This window comes from Manduca sexta, unplaced genomic scaffold (assembly GCF_014839805.1).
Source record: "Manduca sexta isolate Smith_Timp_Sample1 unplaced genomic scaffold, JHU_Msex_v1.0 HiC_scaffold_2364, whole genome shotgun sequence".
NCBI lineage: Eukaryota > Metazoa > Arthropoda > Insecta > Lepidoptera > Sphingidae > Manduca > Manduca sexta.
In genome coordinates this window covers 1-22,937 of record NW_023593321.1, presented here as the reverse complement: position 1 = coordinate 22,937, position 22,937 = coordinate 1, and the positions used below count along the sequence as shown (strand labels likewise).

Sequence of the window (22,937 nt, the reverse complement as noted above, 5' to 3'; positions counted from 1 at the left end):
GTGACGCTGTAGAATGACGAATGCTTGAACTTGATGACTGCATACAGCACCGATGTGGCACACATTGACTCCTTTTTGTTTTATTTTTCTTTTTATTCTCTCTTATTTTTATTTTAGATAATATTCCTTTTCCATTTTTCTGACACAAATTTTTAATGGCTTTGGAAAATACGTTCGAAGGACCAAAAAAATTTAAAGATTTGATTCAAAGTAATCACAAATTGCATAATAATTTTACTATTCACTTTAATATTAGTTATGTTTCGGTTTTTAATATTAATATTCTTCATCGTAAGATCTTAGTAACTACTGATCATTATTTAAATTAATGGCTGTACATTTTCTCTCCCGTAAGAAATGTATATCCGAACATTTAACCTTAGCGGTTAAATTAAACCTAACACAGAGGGCAGCATGGGTAAACAACACTACAGAAACCTTGATTGAGTAAATGGTACTAAGTAAAAGAACGAGAGGTCGCGGGTTTTAGCTTGGGTTACAAAAAAGTTTATTAGGAAGCCACTAGATTACAAAATCAAAAATGTATTAACATTGTGAGATTTGGCTATTCGTTGATACGACATTAGAACATGATCAGCTTATAATGGATCTCTTAGTATTAATTTTCCTTGATCAATTTTATCATATAATCCATACCTAATAAGTCTGTGTAATCTATATTATTGTCATATTTTATCGCTAAGTGAATCTAAATCAGTTGGCCCATCTGCTCCTTTGTTTGTGGGCCCTTTGTATTAAAATTGTTGCCAGTAGTAAAAATATTATGGACTTTATAGACAGGGGTCGAGTATCGCTGCAGGTTCTAACCACCCTCTGCTAACTTTACCACTGCGCAAGTCCAAAATACGTCAACAGTATCATGTCAAAAAATCGACGCATCAACAGTGGAAAAAATTAATAACAATTTAACTTAAAATAAAGATTTCTGGCTAATAGTTCCTAAGTGAAGTAAGTAAAATAAATGTTATTAATGCCTTCAATAGTTTTTAAGTTATGTGAAGTTGTGGTACTGCATATTCGTTCATAGCTTCTGTGATGATTTATGCATTTATTATTTATGAAAAGCATTACGTCGCAAAAGAAAAAAAGAAAAAATCAATGAAAAGCTCATTATTATATTAAGAAATATAATCAAGAATTTGGAGGTTGAAAACATGAGCATATTGCTATGTTTTTTTTTTTAAAGTGAAATATAATTAATAACGAAACGATTGGTAAGTTTATAAATATTATAATAATATGACTACAACGAAACATATTTATGTAGGTATACTATAAAATAACGGTATATTATTAGTGAAGGACACGTTTATTTGGTAATTATTGTTACGTATGTTGCATTACAACATGAGCTGATAAAATGCTTGGAAAAAAGGTGTTTTCCTTTTTATAAATGTGAATTAAACTATGTTCTTATCGTTGTCTTATTCTTACAAACCGTGAAGGTATGAGTACGTTATTATGATGTGGATGTGGTCAAATTTACAGATGGTCTTTTATTTATTGTTTTGAATGACGAGACGAGATTGCCGTTCGCCTGATGGTATTCAATACGACTGCCCATAACCAGCAAAATAACACCATCCAACATCTTGAATTACAAAAGTATTGTTTGGTATTCTACTGCGCTCGCCGTCCTAAGACATGATATGTTAAGTCTTATCGTGTCCAGTCGTCTGGCTACAATATTCTTCAAACCGGAACGCAATAGTGATTGCACGGCTGCTTGGCGCCAGAAATAGACATTGCGGTGGTACCTACCCAGGCAAACTCTACATATGGGGACCTTCCACCAAGGTTTGTTTTGTTTTGTTTTAGCTTTTTACGAACGATGTTACATCTTTCATAACTCAGTTACAAAATAAGAAATCGCTAGACTTTATGATAAAACATTAAAATTCGCAAAACCTATCGTGTCGGAAAGCAAGACGCGCAAATGAATCTACTGTATCGTGGAAACCATAGTATATGAATTACTTCCTATCGAACCTGAAATCAGTAGATATAAAACAAAGTCTCCTGGCGCGTCTGAATGTAATAAATTCAAAAAAGTATCGGACGAATTTTCATACGGTCCAATGGACGGAGTGATCCAACAGGTTAATGTACTTACTTAATGTTTTATACGACAGAAAAAATGTAGCAGTATGTTTGTTCTGCTACCCATACAAAGTCAGGGCGGGTCGCTATTTATAAAAATTAAAGAATGGCATAGGTGTATGCACTATCTGTGTGTTAGGTCACTAGGTTATTATACTTTGTATATTGACAAAAAAGTGACTGAAAAATTATTGTACTACATGAAATTTGATTACACGAAAACGACATGTTAAGGCGAATGCCCCCACAACAGCGGCAGCAATGCGTCACCCTAATGACCTCTTTTACATAACTGACGGATTTCTAGATTTATAGTCGCGCTGTAGACATTTATCTACAGCGCGACCGCTACCTCACAGCATGAATGGACCGACTTGTTCCTCAATGCTCCAAAGAAAACGGTCTTGATAACTTTGCTGCGTTTTTGCGAATTGTGAGAGTGATTTTCATAAGTCGAAGCACTTTTAATCCTTCATCCATTTCTTAAGGGTCGTAGAATACTATTATAGTTAAAAAAAAAATAAAGGCTTTGCGTTAGAAACCCTCAGTAAGCGAGTCGATCTGCCAATTAGTTGGGTTTTACATCACCCATAACTAGGTCTTATGTATCTACAACTGCTATACTTGGGCAGTAGTGGGAAAAAATGTTATGCGGCGATGATCGTCACGTTTTGGAGCGCATCGGACCGGTGAGCGACATCGTTTCGTGTACCAAGTGGTTTTTAGGACCTACCTCCAGAATTACCTAATTTTATCCTCAGTAAAATGATACGGATTGAAGCTTCATATTCGATACATATCCCGTGATCTTGAAAGTATAAAAAAGAAGAAAAAAAAGAAAAGAATATTAAGTGACATTTGCTGTTGATTTTATATTATCGATGGTGAGATTTTGCCAATACTCAAAAAATCTCCTATTTAACTTCACATTTGTTAGCTTGACAGCTTACGCTAAAACATTACCGCTCAGACTGGCGTGACGTGGTTCGCTGAGGTAAAAATCTGTATAATCTATATGTTACAACTGGTAAATACTCATGTAAGAACAACCACTTGTTGAATGCCTTGGGTTCTATTAATAATAAATAAATAATAATATCAGCCTTGTATTATATATTTGCCCAATGCTGAGGGCCTCCTCTACTACTGAGAGGGATTAGGTCTTAGTCCACCACGCTGGCCTAGTGCGGATTGGTAGACTTCACACACCATACTTCAGATGTGCAGGTTTCCTCACGATGTTTTCCTTCACCGTTAAAGCGAACGATAAAAAGATTTCACACATGATTTTAGAAAAATCACGAGGTGTGTGCCCTTGGGATTTGAGCCTGTGGACATTCGTCTTGGCAGTCCGTTCCACACCCAACTAGCCTATGGCTGCTTGGGTTCTATTACTTTAATAATATTAAGATCTAAGATACTAATACGGGTGGATGGCCTTCATTGATTAGGACCATCAGCGAAAAGCGATTGATACTCATTCGAGAAAGTATTTTTTTCACTACTAATCAACCTCATAAAAAATGAGGCATTCATACCAGTTCGTCTCTTCTTATGCTTTCGGGTCTGGATTATTGATATAGTCCAGTCTTATAGGTGACTGGACCATATTATATATAGTACATATAAGATGACAAAAGAAAAGTACAAATTGTTATGTGTACTGTTATAATGGCTCAGTACTGGATCGTTCCCCTTTGCTTCTAAATAAATACGACAGAATTTGTTGCTGTGCCATGTTCGGATACTCGAAATGTTTCAATAAATATGTAAGCCTCAAGTCTAAATGTCTTTAATTTGCCCGTAGCAACATTATTGTACATTTATATTCATTGCATTTATAGACTTATCTACAATATTTGAACAGCTATTTAAATATAATTCTGAAACGAGAAAGTTTTCATCTCAGACAGGTGGTAGATTGTTCAAATATGTGTTTATTAATATTCATACTTATGTATAAAGTATCTACATAAGTTTACGGCTGTATCTTTGAAGAGGTTGGCAGAGGTTCAGATGCAGGGTCCGTCGAAGTAATTGTGTTTAATGATGTAAAAGGCAAGGCTAAATACCTAGTTTGTAATCCAGGAAACTTGATTTCGAATAAGAATACCTACATATCTGTTTTCATATTAATATCAAATGCTGAATCATACCTTTGAAACTCCAGCACGCTGCCCTGGTACTAATGAGATTTTTGTTCAAGTATCGCGATTTTCGACAAAACAAATTGAAGTGCAGTCATTTAATTCACCTTTCCTCTTTGTTAAAAGACGTATTATAAAATGTATAATGTAAAATGTATGCTTAATTACATAGACAGCCTAATTCTAAACTTCATCTTAACAATTATTTTAAGGCGATACCTCAAGGTCCATTTTCATACATTTTGTTTCACCTTTAATCTGGGTAACATTTAATATGACGAAATTTTAAAGGCCGAAATATCCATGATTATTAATTATTTTTACGTTTTTCTTTCAACTGCGAGAACTAATCACTAACTAGACGTGAATTTAAATTCTTTACTTGCCAATACTTGTTTAGTTACCCAGATTAAAGGTGAAACAAAATGTATGAAAATGAACCTTGAGGTATCGCCTTAAGTATTACATATTTTAAACTACTGCATTGTTTTTCATTTATTATTACGCATATAGAAAAAAATGCACGTAAATAAATTGATCCTAAACCGATTGTAAAACGCTCTTTTTACAGTAAACATTATATTAGCAAAATAATTACAGAATACAATTTTAGACATTCTTTTGACAACGTCCAGCCAGAGAGAATAATAATCGAATAGTCGCCGCGTGACATATCTTCTCTTCTGCCAGCCTGCCCGCGCAGCCGAATACTTCCGGAAACGCCCGATGTCATCGGCTAGGATAGCGGCGCGTAACATCGACCATCCTGCAAAGTGAATACCAAAGGTATTCACAAACATAAATTGAGAAAGAGTAGAACTGAATCGGATACTTATATTTTAAACATTTTTACCAGTAAATCACTAACTATTTCTGATCGATTAACTCTTTAATAAACCAATCAAGTCTTGCGTATCCACAATATCCAACAACTTATCCATTTTGCAATTAACTTTCACGCTATGTGTGTATATAATTTATTTTTTCGTTGGTACCTAAACCCCGTTTCCTTACTTCATTCCCAGCAACCAAAGACCTTCATTCTATTTATCCAAGTTTACATACAGTTAATGCTGAATACTAGTAGCAATCATAGAATGCTGAGAACCAAACTTAAGTTTAAAATAACACCCAGAACAATTAAACCTTTCAAAGCAAAACCTCCAATTGGTAAAGACGGCAGCAAATGAAAGGAATGAGAAGCACAACTAAAGAACTCCATAGAAGTCGCAAAGGAAGTTAACACACAAGATAATAAAACACACAATAAGGACTTATCAGCACACGATTCATACATATAAATAAGCATACGCAACATATACCAACTCAATCAAATCAATTAATCAAATGGTTTACGAGTAACACAGCATAAAGGCAAGAAGCGTTAGAAAAGTCTAACTGAAATTAATAAAATATTTAAAACTAACATGCGGAAGATTGCCATGCTTCCAGATTATAAACACAGAAAAAATGCATTCAAACGACCAGAGGCATTATGAGAAAGAGACGGGAAAATACAGACAGCGAAAAGAGATTAGATCCCCAGCATAAAGGATAAAAACGGCATAATAGAAACCACAATACGAGAGTCTCTATCAAAGCTACTTAATGCATCCAAGAATTATACACATGCAGAAATACTACAGAAACAACAGATCCGACCATTAAAGAACCGGTACCGGAGACAATCTCTGAAATATAAAAGTAGTCAAATAAAACTCCAGGTGCAGAGAACATCAGCAATGAACTTCTCATCGAGAACAGGGACATTATTAACACCTACACTCACATAGTTATTGACTGAGGTCTTAAGAATAAATTAATTTCAAGTCAGTGGACAACAATTACTATTATACGACTACACAAGAAGATTGAAAAGAACATTTTTTTATTACTAGCTCTTCTAACCTAATCGATAACATAAGATGTACAGACTCCAAATTAAGAACGGATACATTAGCAACAGAACTGGGTGCACGACTTTCGAGAAGTGAACTCTACATGCAATAAAAGTAAATTAGGAAACAAGTTACATTGTGTTTGAGATTAGTAATAACGAATTAGTTGAAGTCACAAATTAGGGACAGAATTTATTATTCCAAGTTTCTTAATCTGAGGTACTTTACTGCTAAAATACAAATTTCTTGAAGCATATTATTGTGGACTGATACATTCGCCACAAAGGCAAGTGATGACTATAATTGATTCGCCGTGTTGGCAAGTTGAAAGTCACTCTGTTATGGAGACGGTTGCCAGAACGAGAATCAGCAAAATTAAGTTTCATTAACAAAACAGAGTTATCAATGTCAACGTTAACCCATTTTTGTAAAATAAAAAAATGATATCTGCCATCTCGCGTCTTTATTCAAGAAAACTGATTTTAAATTGAGCAAGTCTAGATTCGTAGCTTTGTAAACTGTGGCAGTGGTTATTCACGTGTGAAAAATGATACAGAAACTGCTTCTGGGCTCTCATACCAATCTCTGAATATGTTCGATGAATGACGGACTCCAGAGAGCATAGCAACATTCAAGATGAAATCGGACGAAACAACTAAAAATACGACAGAGATCTCGGGATCTTCAAAACTTTCGTTTGTTATAACAAAAAACGTAACTATGAGTCGAATAGTCCAGTTCAAACCACGCGTGTCAAGACACTTCCTAAATGGGATATTATTTAAAATATAAGAAACACTAAGAAGACTATAAATCTTAACAGTTTGAATAAATAACTATAGGTCTACAACTTGATGTCAAATATCTATAAAGTCCTCGCTAAAGTGGTTCTATATCGCAGGCATAACCAAGACACTGGACCAGATTCAACTAAGAGAACCAGCAGACTTAACCGTTACCCCAGTGTTTATAAAAAACTGTCACTGGCGATCGAAGCCGATGTGGAGACATGTGATTTACAATTACACTACTCAAGTACAGCGTTAGCTACACGTGTATGTTCCGCTTATATAAACAACCAGCACAGAGAAAACATGGCCAACAGGGAATAAAAACAACTACAGCAATTTTCATATGCATTACACAATGTTGGCAACTCATCGGAACCAGGATTTGTACATAATTTTCGGTAATATCAATTTTACATTCCGTAAATTGGGCTCCGTAAATAGTATCGATACTGAAGCACACATCCGTCGCTACTTCTACCGAATATGTTTAATTTTTTTTTTATAATTATTATAACACTACCTGTAATTTCTCGCCATATAATTACATATATACAAAATGACAATAACTGAACTCTAAACATACTTTTTTTAACTATTTGATTAAAACATCAGCTTCTAATGACCCACTAAAATCAGAAGACATCCATCTCTGAAGTATCATCATGACATGAATTCCTTGTGCATGTCTGCTCGATAAAACCACGGTTAAAATATTTCTACAACTCAACAGGTTAACAGAAAATAACTTATCATAAGCAGTATAATAGATGTCAGTCGTAAGGTTTTATCTGATATTTTACTTTTTTTTTTTGTTCATAATGTTATTACCAACAATAAACCACCACCACCATGGTACACTTCAAAATTGCAAGAATACTCAAAGACAAATACAAATGTTTTTGAAATCTCAGATTACCATTCCCACTGTTTATCAAAAAAATTGAGCGAAGGTTAACCAACCAAGCTTAGTGTTACAGCTAGTACTGCAACACAATCCAGTATACCATTTCAGAGTCACCATATTGTACGCTTATTCATTCGCAGAAATATTGCTCACATATTGTACCTTATTAGTATACTTAGAGAGCATCAATTGTTCAGAGCCATTGCGTAAGTGCTATGTAAGAATACCAAACATTTCAATTAATAAGCCAGTGCTTTTCAATTTATCCAGAGTCCAAGTACAGACAGAATAGTTTTTTATCATGCTCCAAACCAGATCAGTGAGGGTATCTGGAACAGAAGATATGTATGTTATATTATATTATTATATTACATTTCTAAACAACAACGTTTGCTCTGTCTTATTTTCTTTACTCTGTTTTCCTAAATTGCATTTATACATCAACACAGTTAACTGGATTTTGGAACCTCGTATACCACAAATCACATAATATTGTACTCCTGCCGTATATTGTAGCTTAATCTCTTTATGTCAGACTGTAAGCTTTCCATGTAAGATTAATGAATTCACAGATATTATATATAGTTTATAATTAAATATAAACACTAAACCAGAAACAGAACTAGAAAAACAGAAAAGAAATTAAGTAAAACAGAATTAATGAAGCAGATCAGTAAAATAAAGCAGTCAAATCAGACAGAGTATGTTCTGACATAGTGTTACCAGGTGTCTCGATGTGCGCGGAATATCCCGGTTATCAGAGTTCTGGAGACGCGTCCCGATTTGCGACTGATTGGGACATTAACTGTCCCGAAAATCAATAAATTTATCAAAAGACATTATTATCAAAAAAATAAACAACACATCACATCACTAGCCCTGTAGGTATAGTTTTATTTTGTTCTGTTGTTTAGAGACGCGACTGTACCGTGATCTATGATTCGATGTTAAAACAGAAATTGCAATGAAAACCAACATTAGCATGACTTTCAGTATTTTTTTTTTTTGTGTTTCGACCTTCAACCTGGATCCCGATTTGTTTTACCTGTTGCCCGATTTCAAACAAATAAGACCTAGTAACACTAATCAGAATGCTCATGGCTACAGACAGAATATGATCAGAAGGCTCATGGCCACAGACAGAATATGATCAGAATGCTCATGACTACAGACAGAATATGATCAGAATGCTCATGGTTACAGACAGAATATGACCAGAATGGTCATTGCTACAGACAGAATATGATCAAAATGGTCACGGCTGCAGATAGAATATTATCAAAAGGCTCACGGCCACAGACAGATCAGATTAAATAAAATAAACAGTTACGCACGTTCGCATTGTCAGCCTGAAGTGTTGCGCCACTAATTTGACTTCACATGACTCCAGTCATTCCTGTCTCCAATGATTTAGTTTCTAAGAAAACACCCTCTCCAGTGAGCCAAGCAGCAGGCATAACGAAGTTTTTGTTATGAATGTCGTTAATCGTACTAATGTGCAGACATCAATTCCATATGCATTCCCAACATATTTACTTCAACAGACGTAGACGTTGCCATGGTAACTAAAAATCTGAGAATCTGGTAATTTTAATTTTGGCATTCAATGATTCATCACAGATTTATTCCGATAGTTCTCTTCACATTCGAATTCAATGTAACTTCAAATTATCATTTGTATAATCCCACTTCTGAATGTAAAACGCTCTTTTTACAGTAAACATTATATTAGCAAAATAATTACAGAATACAATTTTAGACATTCTTTTGACAACGTCCAGCCAGAGAGAATAATAATCGAATAGTCGCCGCGTGACATATCTTCTCTTCTGCCAGCCTGCCCGCGCAGCCGAATACTTCCGGAAACGCCCGATGTCATCGGCTAGGATAGCGGCGCGTAACACGATATTTAAGATCTGTATTGTAGACTACAAACTTTTTCGCAAATAAATGATTCGGATTTCATAAAGCTGAAGAGTATTCTCTCGAACAAAAGCTTTTATCCAGGAATCGGAATACAATAGTAGGTACCTTTCTTATATTATAAAGCTAAAATCATATTTTTACAGATCCAAGATGGCGGCGGGAGGTACAGGCGCAGTATTTTTCCTGGGCACCCGAGCACACTATCAGGCAAGTCTTTTTTAATTAACTGAATGACGAATCAAGCAACTGGCTGTCTGTTAGTAACAGCCACGACTAACCATAAACTGTAGCACCATCATGTTAATTTCCATATAGGACTCGTTACCTTCATTCTTTTATTTGTATGTTCAATCTTATACCGTACACTGGGCTGTAGCATAATAATGTCATTTAAGCTGAAGAGAGCCATGTACAGCACATCAAAGTTGGATGCCTAAAAATAACTAAAGATTCTGTTTGATAAAGACTACCTTATAGCTAATATTTTGGCAAGCGTTAAGATTTGCTCGCTGTACAACGCCACTTCGTCTCTGGCTATTTTCGATTGTAAATAAATAAAGCGTCACCCAAAAATAGCTGATGTTACTTTAATATACACAACAAAGTCGTTGAGGAAGTTGAAGAGGTTTTTATATAAGTATACTTATTTTTGACTAAGTGTAGATTTTTCTAGAGGTGGAGTTTGACCTGCTTCGAGATAAAACAACTATTTAACACAGAAAATATAAGACAATATAAGCGTGTAAGTTGTGGCAACCTACTATAAATTAAATGTTTTTGCTCGGATATGATTCCCAAGTCCGATCTTTGTATTTAAATGAAGGTATTTGTTCCTCTCGTCTTGCCACAAGTTACAATTATTTTCACGAGGAAAACAGGATTGTCAATACTGACTAATCCGTGGAGAAGGGCGGTCAGCATTCTGTTATGTTAAAATCATTGATCTCACTGTTAGGGATTCCCGAACGCTGCTACTGCACAGGGAGCCTTGGTTCTAAGGAACTCAAATAAAATACGTCACCGTCCTTTTGCAAATAGATAAAATGGCCTCCCAACATCTGCTGTCCAGAGCTTTACGTTAAGGCCACTACGTACTTACAAATTACGATGCAAAATTATTACATTTCTAAGCAGGTGTTGCAACAGCCGGAGACCAGATTCGACCTGGAGAACGGCAACGCGTCCACGGAGACGATATACCAGAACCCGTCAGTGCAGGAGGTGTGGCCAAAAGGACAGCCCGAGGCCGACGGCACTGGCTCCTATGTCACTGACAGGGGTAACTGGAGCTATGAGAAGGAAGTTTCAGGTAACGTGTTGCGACAATGTAGCATTTTTATTATACAAGTCAATGATTTTAAGAACAAGATTTCCACCTAGAATTTGGACATATTAAACAGTAGATCAATACTTCTGCACTTTTCAAATTATAGGTCCTGCATTGTACTGTACCTGCAGTGCAAATGATCCAATATTGGATGTTATGTTTTATAATGCAAAGTAACTACTAACTAGACGCATAAGCTAATGTCCTTCATGGAACACAGCAACATTGCTTGCATTTATAAATAAAACGTTAGTACCTATCCAAAGGAACTCTTCTATTTTTCTTTTCTGATTATATACTAAGTTTCTACCGTTATTTCCGTTAAAGATTATGTTGATTTTTTTTCTATTAGTGAGTGATGAGAAAGAGAAATCGGATTCAAGCACCAATACGAAGAAGAGGCCTAAACGGCGTGTGAGCGAGACAGCATTGTGCGAGAAGGACAACGATATGAAACCCGCTGCGCTCAACTCTCTTGGAGACAAGTAATTACTTTTATTGTTTGTTCAAATAGTTTCTAGGAATGATTGTGTAGTTCATTCCAATTAGTTGGCTTATTATGTATTTTGGAATTGTAGTAGTCCCACCGTCAGCCAAAATCATACCGGCAAAGCTGTTACAAATTAATCTTTAATACCATTAATTATTTTATTTTAAACTGGGTCAATTAAAAATATGTAAGCATCAGCTGTTAGTTTGATAGTAGTAGCAGAGTTGATTCCATATTGTAGCCGCCATGTTTTGGCGTGGAACTCGACGACGTCGCTGCACGCTGACAACCAGTTCAACAAAAGAGAGATGACATTGTAATCACTCTTACTGATGCTTATATCTTCTGGACCGTAGAAATGCGCGATGTAGGCCCCGTTGTCATTCGTCCCTGTTATACTTTTCCACGATATTCCGAAGTTCTATTTCGGGTATAGATCGTTTATAATCGTATTTTATATCTTCAGCGATGATAGTGCATTCGACTCCAGGTCCATCGTTATTACATAAATCATAGGTTGCACGTTTCATGCGACCATTTTCAGCTGCTTCCGCTACATTCAGCAGTTCAATCGCCGATATAGATCGTTTATAATTCAATTCTATATCCGGAACGTTGCTAGTGCCATCGATTTCAGGTTCATCGTCATCACATGAGCGACAAGATGCACGCTTCATGCGTCCATTTTCAGCTGCTTCCGCTACATTTAGCAGTTCAATCGCCGATATAGATCGTTTATGCTGGTATTCTATATCTCCAGTGACGTTATTATCATCGACTTCCGGTCCACACGAACCACAAGATGAACGCTTCATGCGTCCATTTTCAGCTGCTTCCGCTACATTTAGCAGTTCAATTGCCGGTATAGATCGTTTATGCTGGTATTCTATGTCTCCAGTGACGTTATTATTATCGACTTCTGGTCCACACGAACCACAAGATGAACGCTTCATGCGTCCATTTTCAGCTACTTTCGCTACATTTAGCAGTTCAATTGCCGGTATAGATCGTTTATGCTGGTATTCTATGTCTCCAGTGACGTTATTATTGTCGACTTCTGGTCCACACGAACCACAAGATGAACGCTTCATGCGGTAGAGGGGTTCGGCCTGGTTGCTCGGCAGCAGTGCGACGATAACGAGCAGTAGACCCAACTTACTGGTATTGTGCATGGGTAGGTAGCGAGTGTTCACGAGGGAGATGTTTATAGCACTCGAGGAGCTTGCTTTGTGTGAAGATATCTTCTGTTACTCGTGTTTTATACTCTCTATTATCTGTAAGAGTTAACCCTACGATGCCTACTGGAAAGTCCGGTGCCTACATGTGCGTTATTTTGGACATATCGAATGATCTATGTTATTAATTGAATTTTTATCAATATTGGTGTGATAAGATGGTTATTATTATATATGGTTATAATAAAAAAAGACCTATTACACATATGCCTATTGACCCAACTGATGTTAGTGCTTCCGGAGTACAGGTCTTTGGGAAGTTCTCGATAACATATTATATGCCTAATGCTCTCAATATGTAATCCGTCTTGCATCTACCAGAAGGCATGTATCTAAAAATAATTGAATATAACAGGTATATACTGGTTACCAATTTTGGAGTCGGTGACTAATTAAAACATTTTTTCTGTATTTTATATTTAATTGAATAACAAGATGAACTTGCCGTTCGCCTGGTAGTAAGCGATACGACCGCCCATAAACAGTAGAAACACCATCTAACACCTTGAATTACAAAGTATTGTTTGGTATTCCACTGCGCTCGACATCCTGAGGCGTGAGGTGTTCTTTGTTGAGCATGCGGTATGACTATCGCGCTGAGGTGTTACACCTCTGCCTATCCCTAAAAAGGGAAATCGTGTAATGCATTATATAAGGATGTAAGAAGTAGACTTAACCAAACCCAACTAAAATCATAACTAAAAACATTACAAGAAAGCAAAATCTATACTTATTATAATAAATCTGTAGAGAGGTCAATTCTGTACATGAAATATATTTCCAAAATAACTATCAGGGGGTGATTAGGGATCGATACTGATGCCAAAATGCAATTAGTAAAATTTTGTCTGTTTGTCTGTCCATCTCTATAACCGTTATAGAAACAAAAACTACTCGACGGATTTTAACGAAACTTGGTACAATTATTTTTCATACTCCTGAGCTGGTTATAGTATACTTTTCATCACGCTACAATTAATAGGAGCAGAGCAGTGAAGGGAAATGTTGGGAAAACGGGAGAAGTTACTCCATTTTTTAAGCTTCCGTCGCGTGTGCAACCTTAATGGTTAAAAGTTCCTTCGATTTCACCAGGATCCCATCATCAGACCATACATTAAAAAACATCCCGACAAATTGAGCACTTCCTCCATTTTTGAAGTCCGAAATCCACGCGGGCGAAGCTGCGGGCGGAAGCTAGTTTGCAATATAATTGTTTACTTAGACGATAGCGGGACAACATCATTATTCTAGTTATATGAGTTTTATAAACAAGTTACTGAAGGCGATTTTGAAAAAAAATCTAGGACCAATCTGGAGATATATTCTTTCGAATAAATAAATATTTTTTGGACCCAGTTCTGTGGTAACAAATATAAAAAAAAACACGTCGAATTGATAACCTCCTACTTTTTTGGAGTCGGTTAAAGCAATTCTACTAAATAAAATTTTTTATCCATCAGTACAACGCCGAAGCCCAAGTCCCGCCGTCGGATCCCGCTGGTGACGTTCTTGCAGTCGCTGGGGCGGCGCAAGCGGCGCCTGGACACCGACGGACAGTACCTGCAGCACATCGAGAGCGCGCTCATGACCTGCACCTACAGGGAGTCCTGCAGGTGTCTGGAGTGTCAGGTACGTTTTATTAACAGTGCTGCACCACCTGTGCCCAGACCCTGGAGGGACGCAAAAGTAACCACACCAGGACCAAGTTTTGGATTGTATGGGCACAGCTATAGAAGCTACGTACTATACTGGTGGTAGGTCTCTCATATGTGAGAGTCCGCCTGGGTAGGTACCACCGGAATGTATTTATGCCGCCAAGCAGCAGTGTATAGTCACTGTTGTGTTCCAGTTTGAAGGACATTGTAGCCAGATTATTACTGGATATAATAAGACTAACATGGCGAGCGCAGTGGAATACCAAACAATACATTGTAATTCAAAGTATTGGATGGTGTTTCTACTGTTCATGGGCGGTCGTATCGCTTACCATCAGGCGAATGGCAAGCATGTCTCGTTATTCAAAATAATCATAAAAAAAAACCTCGCACCGGTCGCATAAAAGGTTGGTAACGGCACTGGTAATATAATTACTGTATTAAATAGTATTAGTGTGTGATATAACGGCATACTTGGCAGAGTTCGGAGATCTAGTTAATTGATTGGTTCAGTGGCTGTTTTTGCGCGGTACGGTTACCTACCGCGTTGAGGTCTCGGGTCCGAATCTCGGGTCTGGCAGTATGTAGGGTTATCTGTTCAGTACAAGCCTGGAGTCTGGAATTATGCTTAGTATGGTAACAGGCTCGTTTCCTATTACATGAGACGTTATATAGCTGGTCAGATTTAAGCGTGTTACATCCCTGCCTACTCCTGAAAAGGGGAAAAGGCGTGATGCTGTTTATTTGATGTCTAGTATATTATTACATACATACATAACATCACGCATTTATCCCCGAAGGGGTATGCAGAGGCGCAACTAGGGCACCCACTTTTCGCCAAGTATGTTCCGTCCCATGATGTGATAGGGGGCGAGCCTATCGCCATATCGGGCACAAATTCCAGACTCCGGGCTGATACTGAGCAGAAAAACCCAAATATCACTTTGCCCGACCCGGGATTCGAACCCAGGACCTCAGAGCGCTATTGTACCGGACATGCAATACAACTACGCCACCGAGGCAGTATATATATATTAGTATATATATTATTACAGAATGGATATATACCATCTGTGAGCTAGGCACCCGCTACACTGTCTACACTTTTGAGACTTGCGTAACCCTATTTTGAGGATATATAAATGTCCATAGCCTAATAATTAGGGCAAGCTTGACATGTGTGAAGTAAATTCTATTTGACAGTTAACGTATTAAACAACTCAAATAGATAGTACCTTGTTATTTTATTACCATACTAGCTTTTGCTCGCGGCTCCGCCCGCGATATAAAGTTTTTCGAGCTACAGTTTTCCGTTATAAAAATCACGCTATATATTTTCCGGGAGCCTATGTTCTTCCCAGGGTCTCAAACTGTCTCCATACCAAATTTCATCTAAATACGTTGGGTAGTTTTTGAGTTTAACACGTTCAGGCAGACATATGCAGCGGGGACTTTGTTTTATAATATATTTTTGTAGAACTTTTAAGAGGAACAATCCCGTCATACATCATTGTTGCATAACTTTAACCGTTTACGTAGCGCACGCAACGGAAGCTCTCAAAAGTGATAAATTTTCTCCTTTTTTGCAACATGTTTCATTACTACTCCGCTCATGTTGGTCATAGCGTGATGATATATAGCCTATAGCACTTCAGGAACAAAGGGCATTCCAACGCAAAAATATTTTTTCAGTTCGAACCGATAGTTCCTGAGATTAGCCATTACTGCTCCGCTCCTATTGGTCAAAGCGTGATGATATAAAGTCTATAGCACTCCACAAACAAAGGGCTATCCAACACAACAATATTTTTCAGCTCAAAATTTTAGATTAGCCATTACTGTTCCGCTCCTATTAGTCATAGCGTGATCATATGTAGCCTATAGCACTCCACAAATAAAGAGCTATTAAGCACAAAAATATTTTTCAGTTCGAACCGGTAGTTCCTGGAGATAAGCCATTATTGCTCCGCTCCTATTGGTTATAGCGTGATGATATATAGCCTATAGAACCCCACGAACAGAGGTCTATCCAACACAAAAGAATTTTTCAATTCGAACCGGTAGTTCCTGAGATTAGCCATTACTGCTCCGCTCCTATTGGTTATAGCGTGATGATATATAGTCTATAGCACTCCACGAAGAAAGGGCTATCCAACACAAAAAGATTTTTCAGTTTGAGCCGGTAGTTCCTGAGATTAGCGCGTTCAAACAAACAAACAAACTCTTCAGCTTTATATAATAGTATAGATATTTGGGAGCATAGATTAGAGTGAGACTTTTGTATTTGGTCGGTTTATAAATGTATGTTACCAGTAGCATTTATTCAAAACTTGTGGAACGGGCCCTTAATCTCTTAACCCCCTCTGTAAACGTGACACATTCTAGACAAATCATACACTATCGTTCCTGTGGTATAATTCCATGGCACACAATGCATGCCGTTATGAATTACCGGAAACAATAACAGTGACATCACTCGTGACTAACTTAAAGTCGTCGGCGTCAGTTATTAAAACAAACATTACAATATTAAAGCTTACTTTTATTGCCAAATAAAACAATGAGCACCGAATCACAAAATCGATTTAAATAACATTTAACAATCGATGTTAGTCGAACAATTTTGATTTACAATAAACCTATACGATTAAGTCCGAGCGCACACTACCGATTCATCTAGTGATTTCTACACCTGACGTACAATGTAATCCAAATATAATGTCGGTAAAATATAATTTAAGCGGCGATAGCCTAGTTGGGTGTGGAACGGACTGCCAAGACGAATGTCCGCAGGTTCAAATCCCAAGGGCACACACCTCTGACTTTTCTAAAATCATGTGTGGATTCTTTTGTGAATTTATCGTTCGCTTTAACGGTGAAGGAAAACATCGCAAGGAAACCTGCACATCTGAGAAGTTCTCTATAGGAATTTCGAAGGTGTGTGAAGTCTACCAATCCGCACTAGGCCAGCGTGGTGGACTAAGGCCTAATCCCTCTCAATAGTAGAGGAGGCCCATGTTCAGCAGTGGGCAAGTATTTAATACAGGGCTGATATTATTATTTTATTATTATTATTATAATGTCGGTCAGCGATGTTGCGTCCTTCGATTGAATTATGTCGGTCTATTAAAATTATAATAAATTAAAATTTTATTTTGTATAGATAAGTATTTATGGCGGTTAGACGTCGGATACAATGATGCTAACCAGAAAATGTAGTATGCGCCTTGATTTATTCACAAATAAAGCTTATAGCTAATATTTCAATCTTTAGATAACGTTTAACGGACGAACAACTACACATTTCGGCTCTTGTATAGAAAAATATTATATCTGCAGTTATTCATCCGATAGAACTACTGATGATCGAAACTTTGGCCTTAATAAAGATTAAATATAATACGAGGTGCACAAATATTTATATGTTAATATTTTTATGCTTATAATAATCTATAATCTTAATTTTATAATATACAATATGTCTTTAATGGCAATATATGTACTTTCCTTTGTGGGATTTTAATAGAGATGACTAACACATAATATACTTTATTATATCACATTGGATTCAAATCCTTTGTAATTTAAAAACCCAATGAAAGCATATTTAAGATCAGAGGATGTACAGACAACAAAGGTCATTACAGAAGATATCATCAGAATAAATAATTATTTCTTGAACAACCCATGCAATATAATATTATTTTTGTCCTCTCATGTATTATGCAATTGCAGAAAGAGATCGTAGGCAATACCAATATACACAGATTTCATGTTTCTAACTTACTTGCTCCCATTTTGTGTTAAAAAATGTACATTTATTTTATGTAAAAAATCTCTTTATATTGGCTAAAGTATCCTTTGTTCATTGTACCAAGTAAAGATATTACAACAGTTAAGCAGCAGACTAACTTTTGATTGACATGAGAAATTAAAAAATAACTACAAACTAAAAATCTTTTCGTTGGGGATACTTTAATATATTGTTTAGTTTCTTTCCCTCATATCAATTTTATAAACATGAAAGAGTGTATTAAAGAATTTTAAATTATACGACAGAAACTCAAGAAAATTACAACCACAATTCAAAGCTTATTTTGGTCCATCAAGCCAGCCAATAAATTTTATTATATAAAATCAAAAATGCTTTTTAGGCGACAGGGTTGAGAAGAAACACGTCACGTCACGATTTTTTGCTATAAAGATCACTTATAAGTAATGTTAATATTCACAGTTATTATATAGTGTATTTGCAAAAAAAAAAATAACAATTGTATTTAAAAGCCCCTTTTCTATGAAAAAATATATTAAATTCAGATTAGTTTGATAGGTAGAGCTTAAGTTTCAAAATTAGTATTAATTTGAGGCTAGTTTACTAAATGAAATATTTAATTATTTTATATTAGCCTAAATGAGACTGAAGAAATGAAATGAAATTTAGATTTAGAGTATTACTCTTACCAGGGATCAAGTGATTACATATTTATGTTTCATGACAAAGACCATACAATGGAGCTGTGATCATTGTATATTTTAAATTAAATAAGTGATCCACTGTTCATAAATAAATATTATATATTTTTGCAAATTATCCAATTGGTTAGTAATTTAATTTTTTTAATTTAATTAGTTATATTTTAATGTATCTATTTTACTATTTATTGCCAAAGATTCTTTTTAATTATTGATATAAATGTACTTAAACTTTTTTTAAAATATTTACAAAAAAAAATATTCTTTAAAACAGGTTCACTATGAAATAATACATTTTGATTTATGACCCAATGTGTGTGAGCATCAATACATATCGAAATTTTAGTTGGCATTGTGGTAAATATTGGCTATTATATTATTACATAGCTGCCTGATTAAATAATAAAGAAAAACAAATTGTTGATGGCGTAACAATGTTTTTTTTTGGCTGATATTAATAATGTAATTTCAGGTCAAAACATTAATTAAAACTAAATTGGCATATACAGAAATTATGCCAGGTTATTTAAAATAAATTGTCAAATAAAACACCAATCATGATGATATGAAAAGGTATAAATCAAGGAAAATAATGCAGTTATAAACAATAGATCAGAAATGGGCAACTTTTTGCAATATAATGGAAAAAGCTAGTCAACAAACTTGTCAATATCATATTCTAATTCGGAGACAGTGTGGCTTACTTCAGAAGTCTGACTCTTGCGCTCGTCCAAGCGTGCACACTTCATACAAATTTGGCTTTTACGTAGCCAGCATCCTCTATGGTACAGAGAATTACATTTCTCGCACATCACTGCGCCACTGTCAAATGGGTATAAAACCTCATTATTTCCACATACTTCACACAAATAACCTTTGCCTGAACACAACTGACAGTTTGTTATGTGCGCTCGACATACTTCTGTCAGTTCAGTCAACTGTGTCTCGAGGGAGCCATCATTAATGGCTTGCAAGTGTGCCATACTGTACTTCTTGTTTACATCACCCAGCTGTACAAATAGTGGTGAAAGTAAAGTAGAGCCCTCTGCACACGCACATAAGTACCGTCTCATCCACTCCAAGTCCTTCCTCATTTTGTGTACCCACTCCAGCTCAGCTATGAAGCTGAATAATCTAGGGTTTATTCTCTCAACATCAATGTACGGTCTTGACCATGATAGTGTCAACATTTGGTATGCAATCCGTGACACATACCTCTTGTCCCAGTCCCAGTTATGGACAACTCTTGCTGGGATTGGAGATGGATCATTCCAGTGACACGTCCCACAAAAGTAAAGACCAGTATAGTCACACAAACGAGGCTCATTCCATGAGTCTTTGAATGTTAGTGCTGTTTGACATTCAACACACTTGTAGTCCTGAGCGGCCAGGCCTTTTTCAGGGCATATATTCATTTCAAACTCCCTTTTTCTGTCATAACAACATGTGCACATATCCTGCAAATCTGGTCTACACATTTGTAGTGGCACAGATATCCACAGTCACTACACACATACGAGTTTTGCACTATACTCCAAATCACACCACTGCAGTGATCGCAATACTGTTTTCTGTTGCTTGGATTCATTTGTTGTTCGAAATGGTGACCTTTGATGGCGACCCGGAGCCTCGCCTGACCATCGTTCTCCTTTAAATCCTCTAGCCTTAATCTTAACTCAACTAAATATCTGACCAGCCATTTTCTTTCATCAGAACATTGAGTACTGTTTAAAATTAGTTCTTTGCACTGAATCACAGCTTTTTCTATGTCTTCGCGTGACGCGGAACTGTGAATTTTGAGTTTCTTGTTTGCTATTGACTTTGGGATGTAGGTGGAGTCGAGGCTCTCGTCTGCAGAAACGCAGCCGGACGTGGACGACGACGATGGACTCCCTGCCGTGCCATCCGACGTCCTTGGGCTGCAGCATATCAAACTGTTGCGATATTTAGGCGAGTCGTTCGCCAGCGCCGCGGCCATTGTTCGCGCTAACAGGATCTCCGCGCCACAAAACTATTGATATGTTTTTCACGCTCGATGTGCACTGAACATTTTACGTCTGAGATGTTTGTTCAGGCGGTCGTATACGCGGTTTGTTTTGCACGTGTATGTCAATAACGCATGTTTATAGAGTCTACGTGTTGTTTCCGCGTCGTATGGCCTTTGTTGTGTTTAAAATTAATTCGTTTTCGTAATCAACAATAATGTATCATCATTATTTTGACAAGTGACAGCACAGTGCATGACATTCCGTAAGATTTTGTTGTGGTGGTAGTACTGCCATCGACGTTTCATTATACGTTCTAAGTCAGAATAATCTGTGGTACACCAAAAAATACTAATAATTCAATATAATTTAGTTTTAGTAACACCGTTATCACGCGAATTAATTTTTTTAATAAATAGCGGAATAAAAAAAAGAGTTTTAATTGAATACATAGGCAAATTTTCTAAGTAAACTAAATATAAATAAATACAAGTTCAAACTTATATTACTTCAATTAATTTGAATAGGAACGTCTTGCGCAAGAATGCCAACATCAAGATAATCGTTTTAGCGGTAGCTAACTCGCAGAATATTCATTACCTTCATAAAGTGCACATCATGATTCAATGTTCGCACAAAAGCATTAATGGATGTTGAATATTGCAGTAATGTTTAACAGTAATTCTAGAGACTAGAGATAATTAATGCAGAAATGAGATCAGCCTCTATTTTGCTCTTGTTACCTACTTATCCTTGTTATATACCTACTTTGGCCTTTGGCCGGACACGTGTCTCTATAATCAGGTTCTAATTATCATTTTTTTGTTAAGTATTATAATGTTATTATTTTCCTTTTTTTTTAACTTAGCCTTTAAATTTTATTTTTGTAACAAACACTGAGAACCTAAATACAATATATGTAGTATGTGCTAGTGGCATTTTTAGCTTATTAAGTACATACTTCTTTATATTTAAATTTATAAATTTTATTAGGGTAGGTAATTTGCTCTGTCCGCCCTGTGGAATGGGGGCGTTTGGAGAATTCCACCACGGTATCCCCTGCCTGTCGTAAGAGGCGACTAATAGGTGCCACGAAGGGGTCGTCGGCGGGCAGCAGGGGCTGTTAGGGGGTTAGGGACTCGGCCCGGCGGTCGCCTGAAGGTCACCATCAAACCCGGGCGGCTCAACGCCGGGCCGTAAGGCACGGTTACCCCAGCATAACCGCTCAGTCGCCCCCCACGTAGGCTGGGCGGTAGTAATAAGGCACTTTCTCCGCGAAAACAAAAAAAAAAATGAAATTTGCTCTGTACTAGAGTAAGCAGATGTTTTATCAAATACTTATCATCAACATTCTGCAAGCTTTGCTATCATATTTTTATATTATTTCATTGAGTTTATTGCCACTTAACGAGGAGAATTCCAGACTCCGTGTTGATAGGTAGTAGTTACTCAACAGAAAAACCCAATATTCAGTTGTGTAACATGGGTTAGGTACTGCTGCCCAGGACGGACTCAAAATTTGCATCCCTCCCTCCGCACCAGCCTCCAATACTAAGAATACAATTTTAAAAAATTAAGGTTTTACGCATTTTCCTGCTCCCCTAAACGTACCAAGCGTGGGGTTGGCCGCCCTCCGACCTAACTAAGCTACGCCACTGATCACATTACCTGACAACGTACAATACATTATTATTCAATCTAAGCTACACTGACATAATATGTCAATAGTAATGTCCGTTTGAATTGAAGTAATTGTTTCAGAGTCGCTATTTCGAATGCGACGAGGACTCTGATGATTACAACTCGGACGACAGCGACTACACGCCGCGCTACGTGCCGCAGGTCGAGGAGCCAGAAGACCACAGCTATGAGGATGATGAGGTTATCATCAGTTTCAAGTTTATTAATGTCAAGTATCATCCTATTGGTCTACTAGCCGGACTTTGTCAACCGTGGAGTCTCAACTCCGGGTCATGTCTTTTACC

At 36.7% G+C, this 22,937-nt stretch overlaps 1 protein-coding gene and 1 pseudogene across 1 annotated transcript; one reads left to right on the top strand and one right to left on the bottom strand.

The window, feature by feature from the left end:
- Positions 1–870: 870 nt before the first annotated feature.
- LOC115448607 lies at positions 871–22,865 on the top strand (the record flags this gene model as incomplete). Its single annotated transcript, XM_037445943.1, has 6 exons — positions 871–969; positions 9,931–9,994; positions 10,922–11,096; positions 11,467–11,599; positions 14,300–14,468; positions 22,714–22,865. Coding segments are annotated over exons 2-6 (686 nt in total), but the record flags the coding sequence as incomplete, so codon positions are not given.
- On the bottom strand, positions 19,523–21,223 carry LOC119192108 (annotated as a pseudogene).
- Positions 22,866–22,937: the final 72 nt, after the last annotated feature.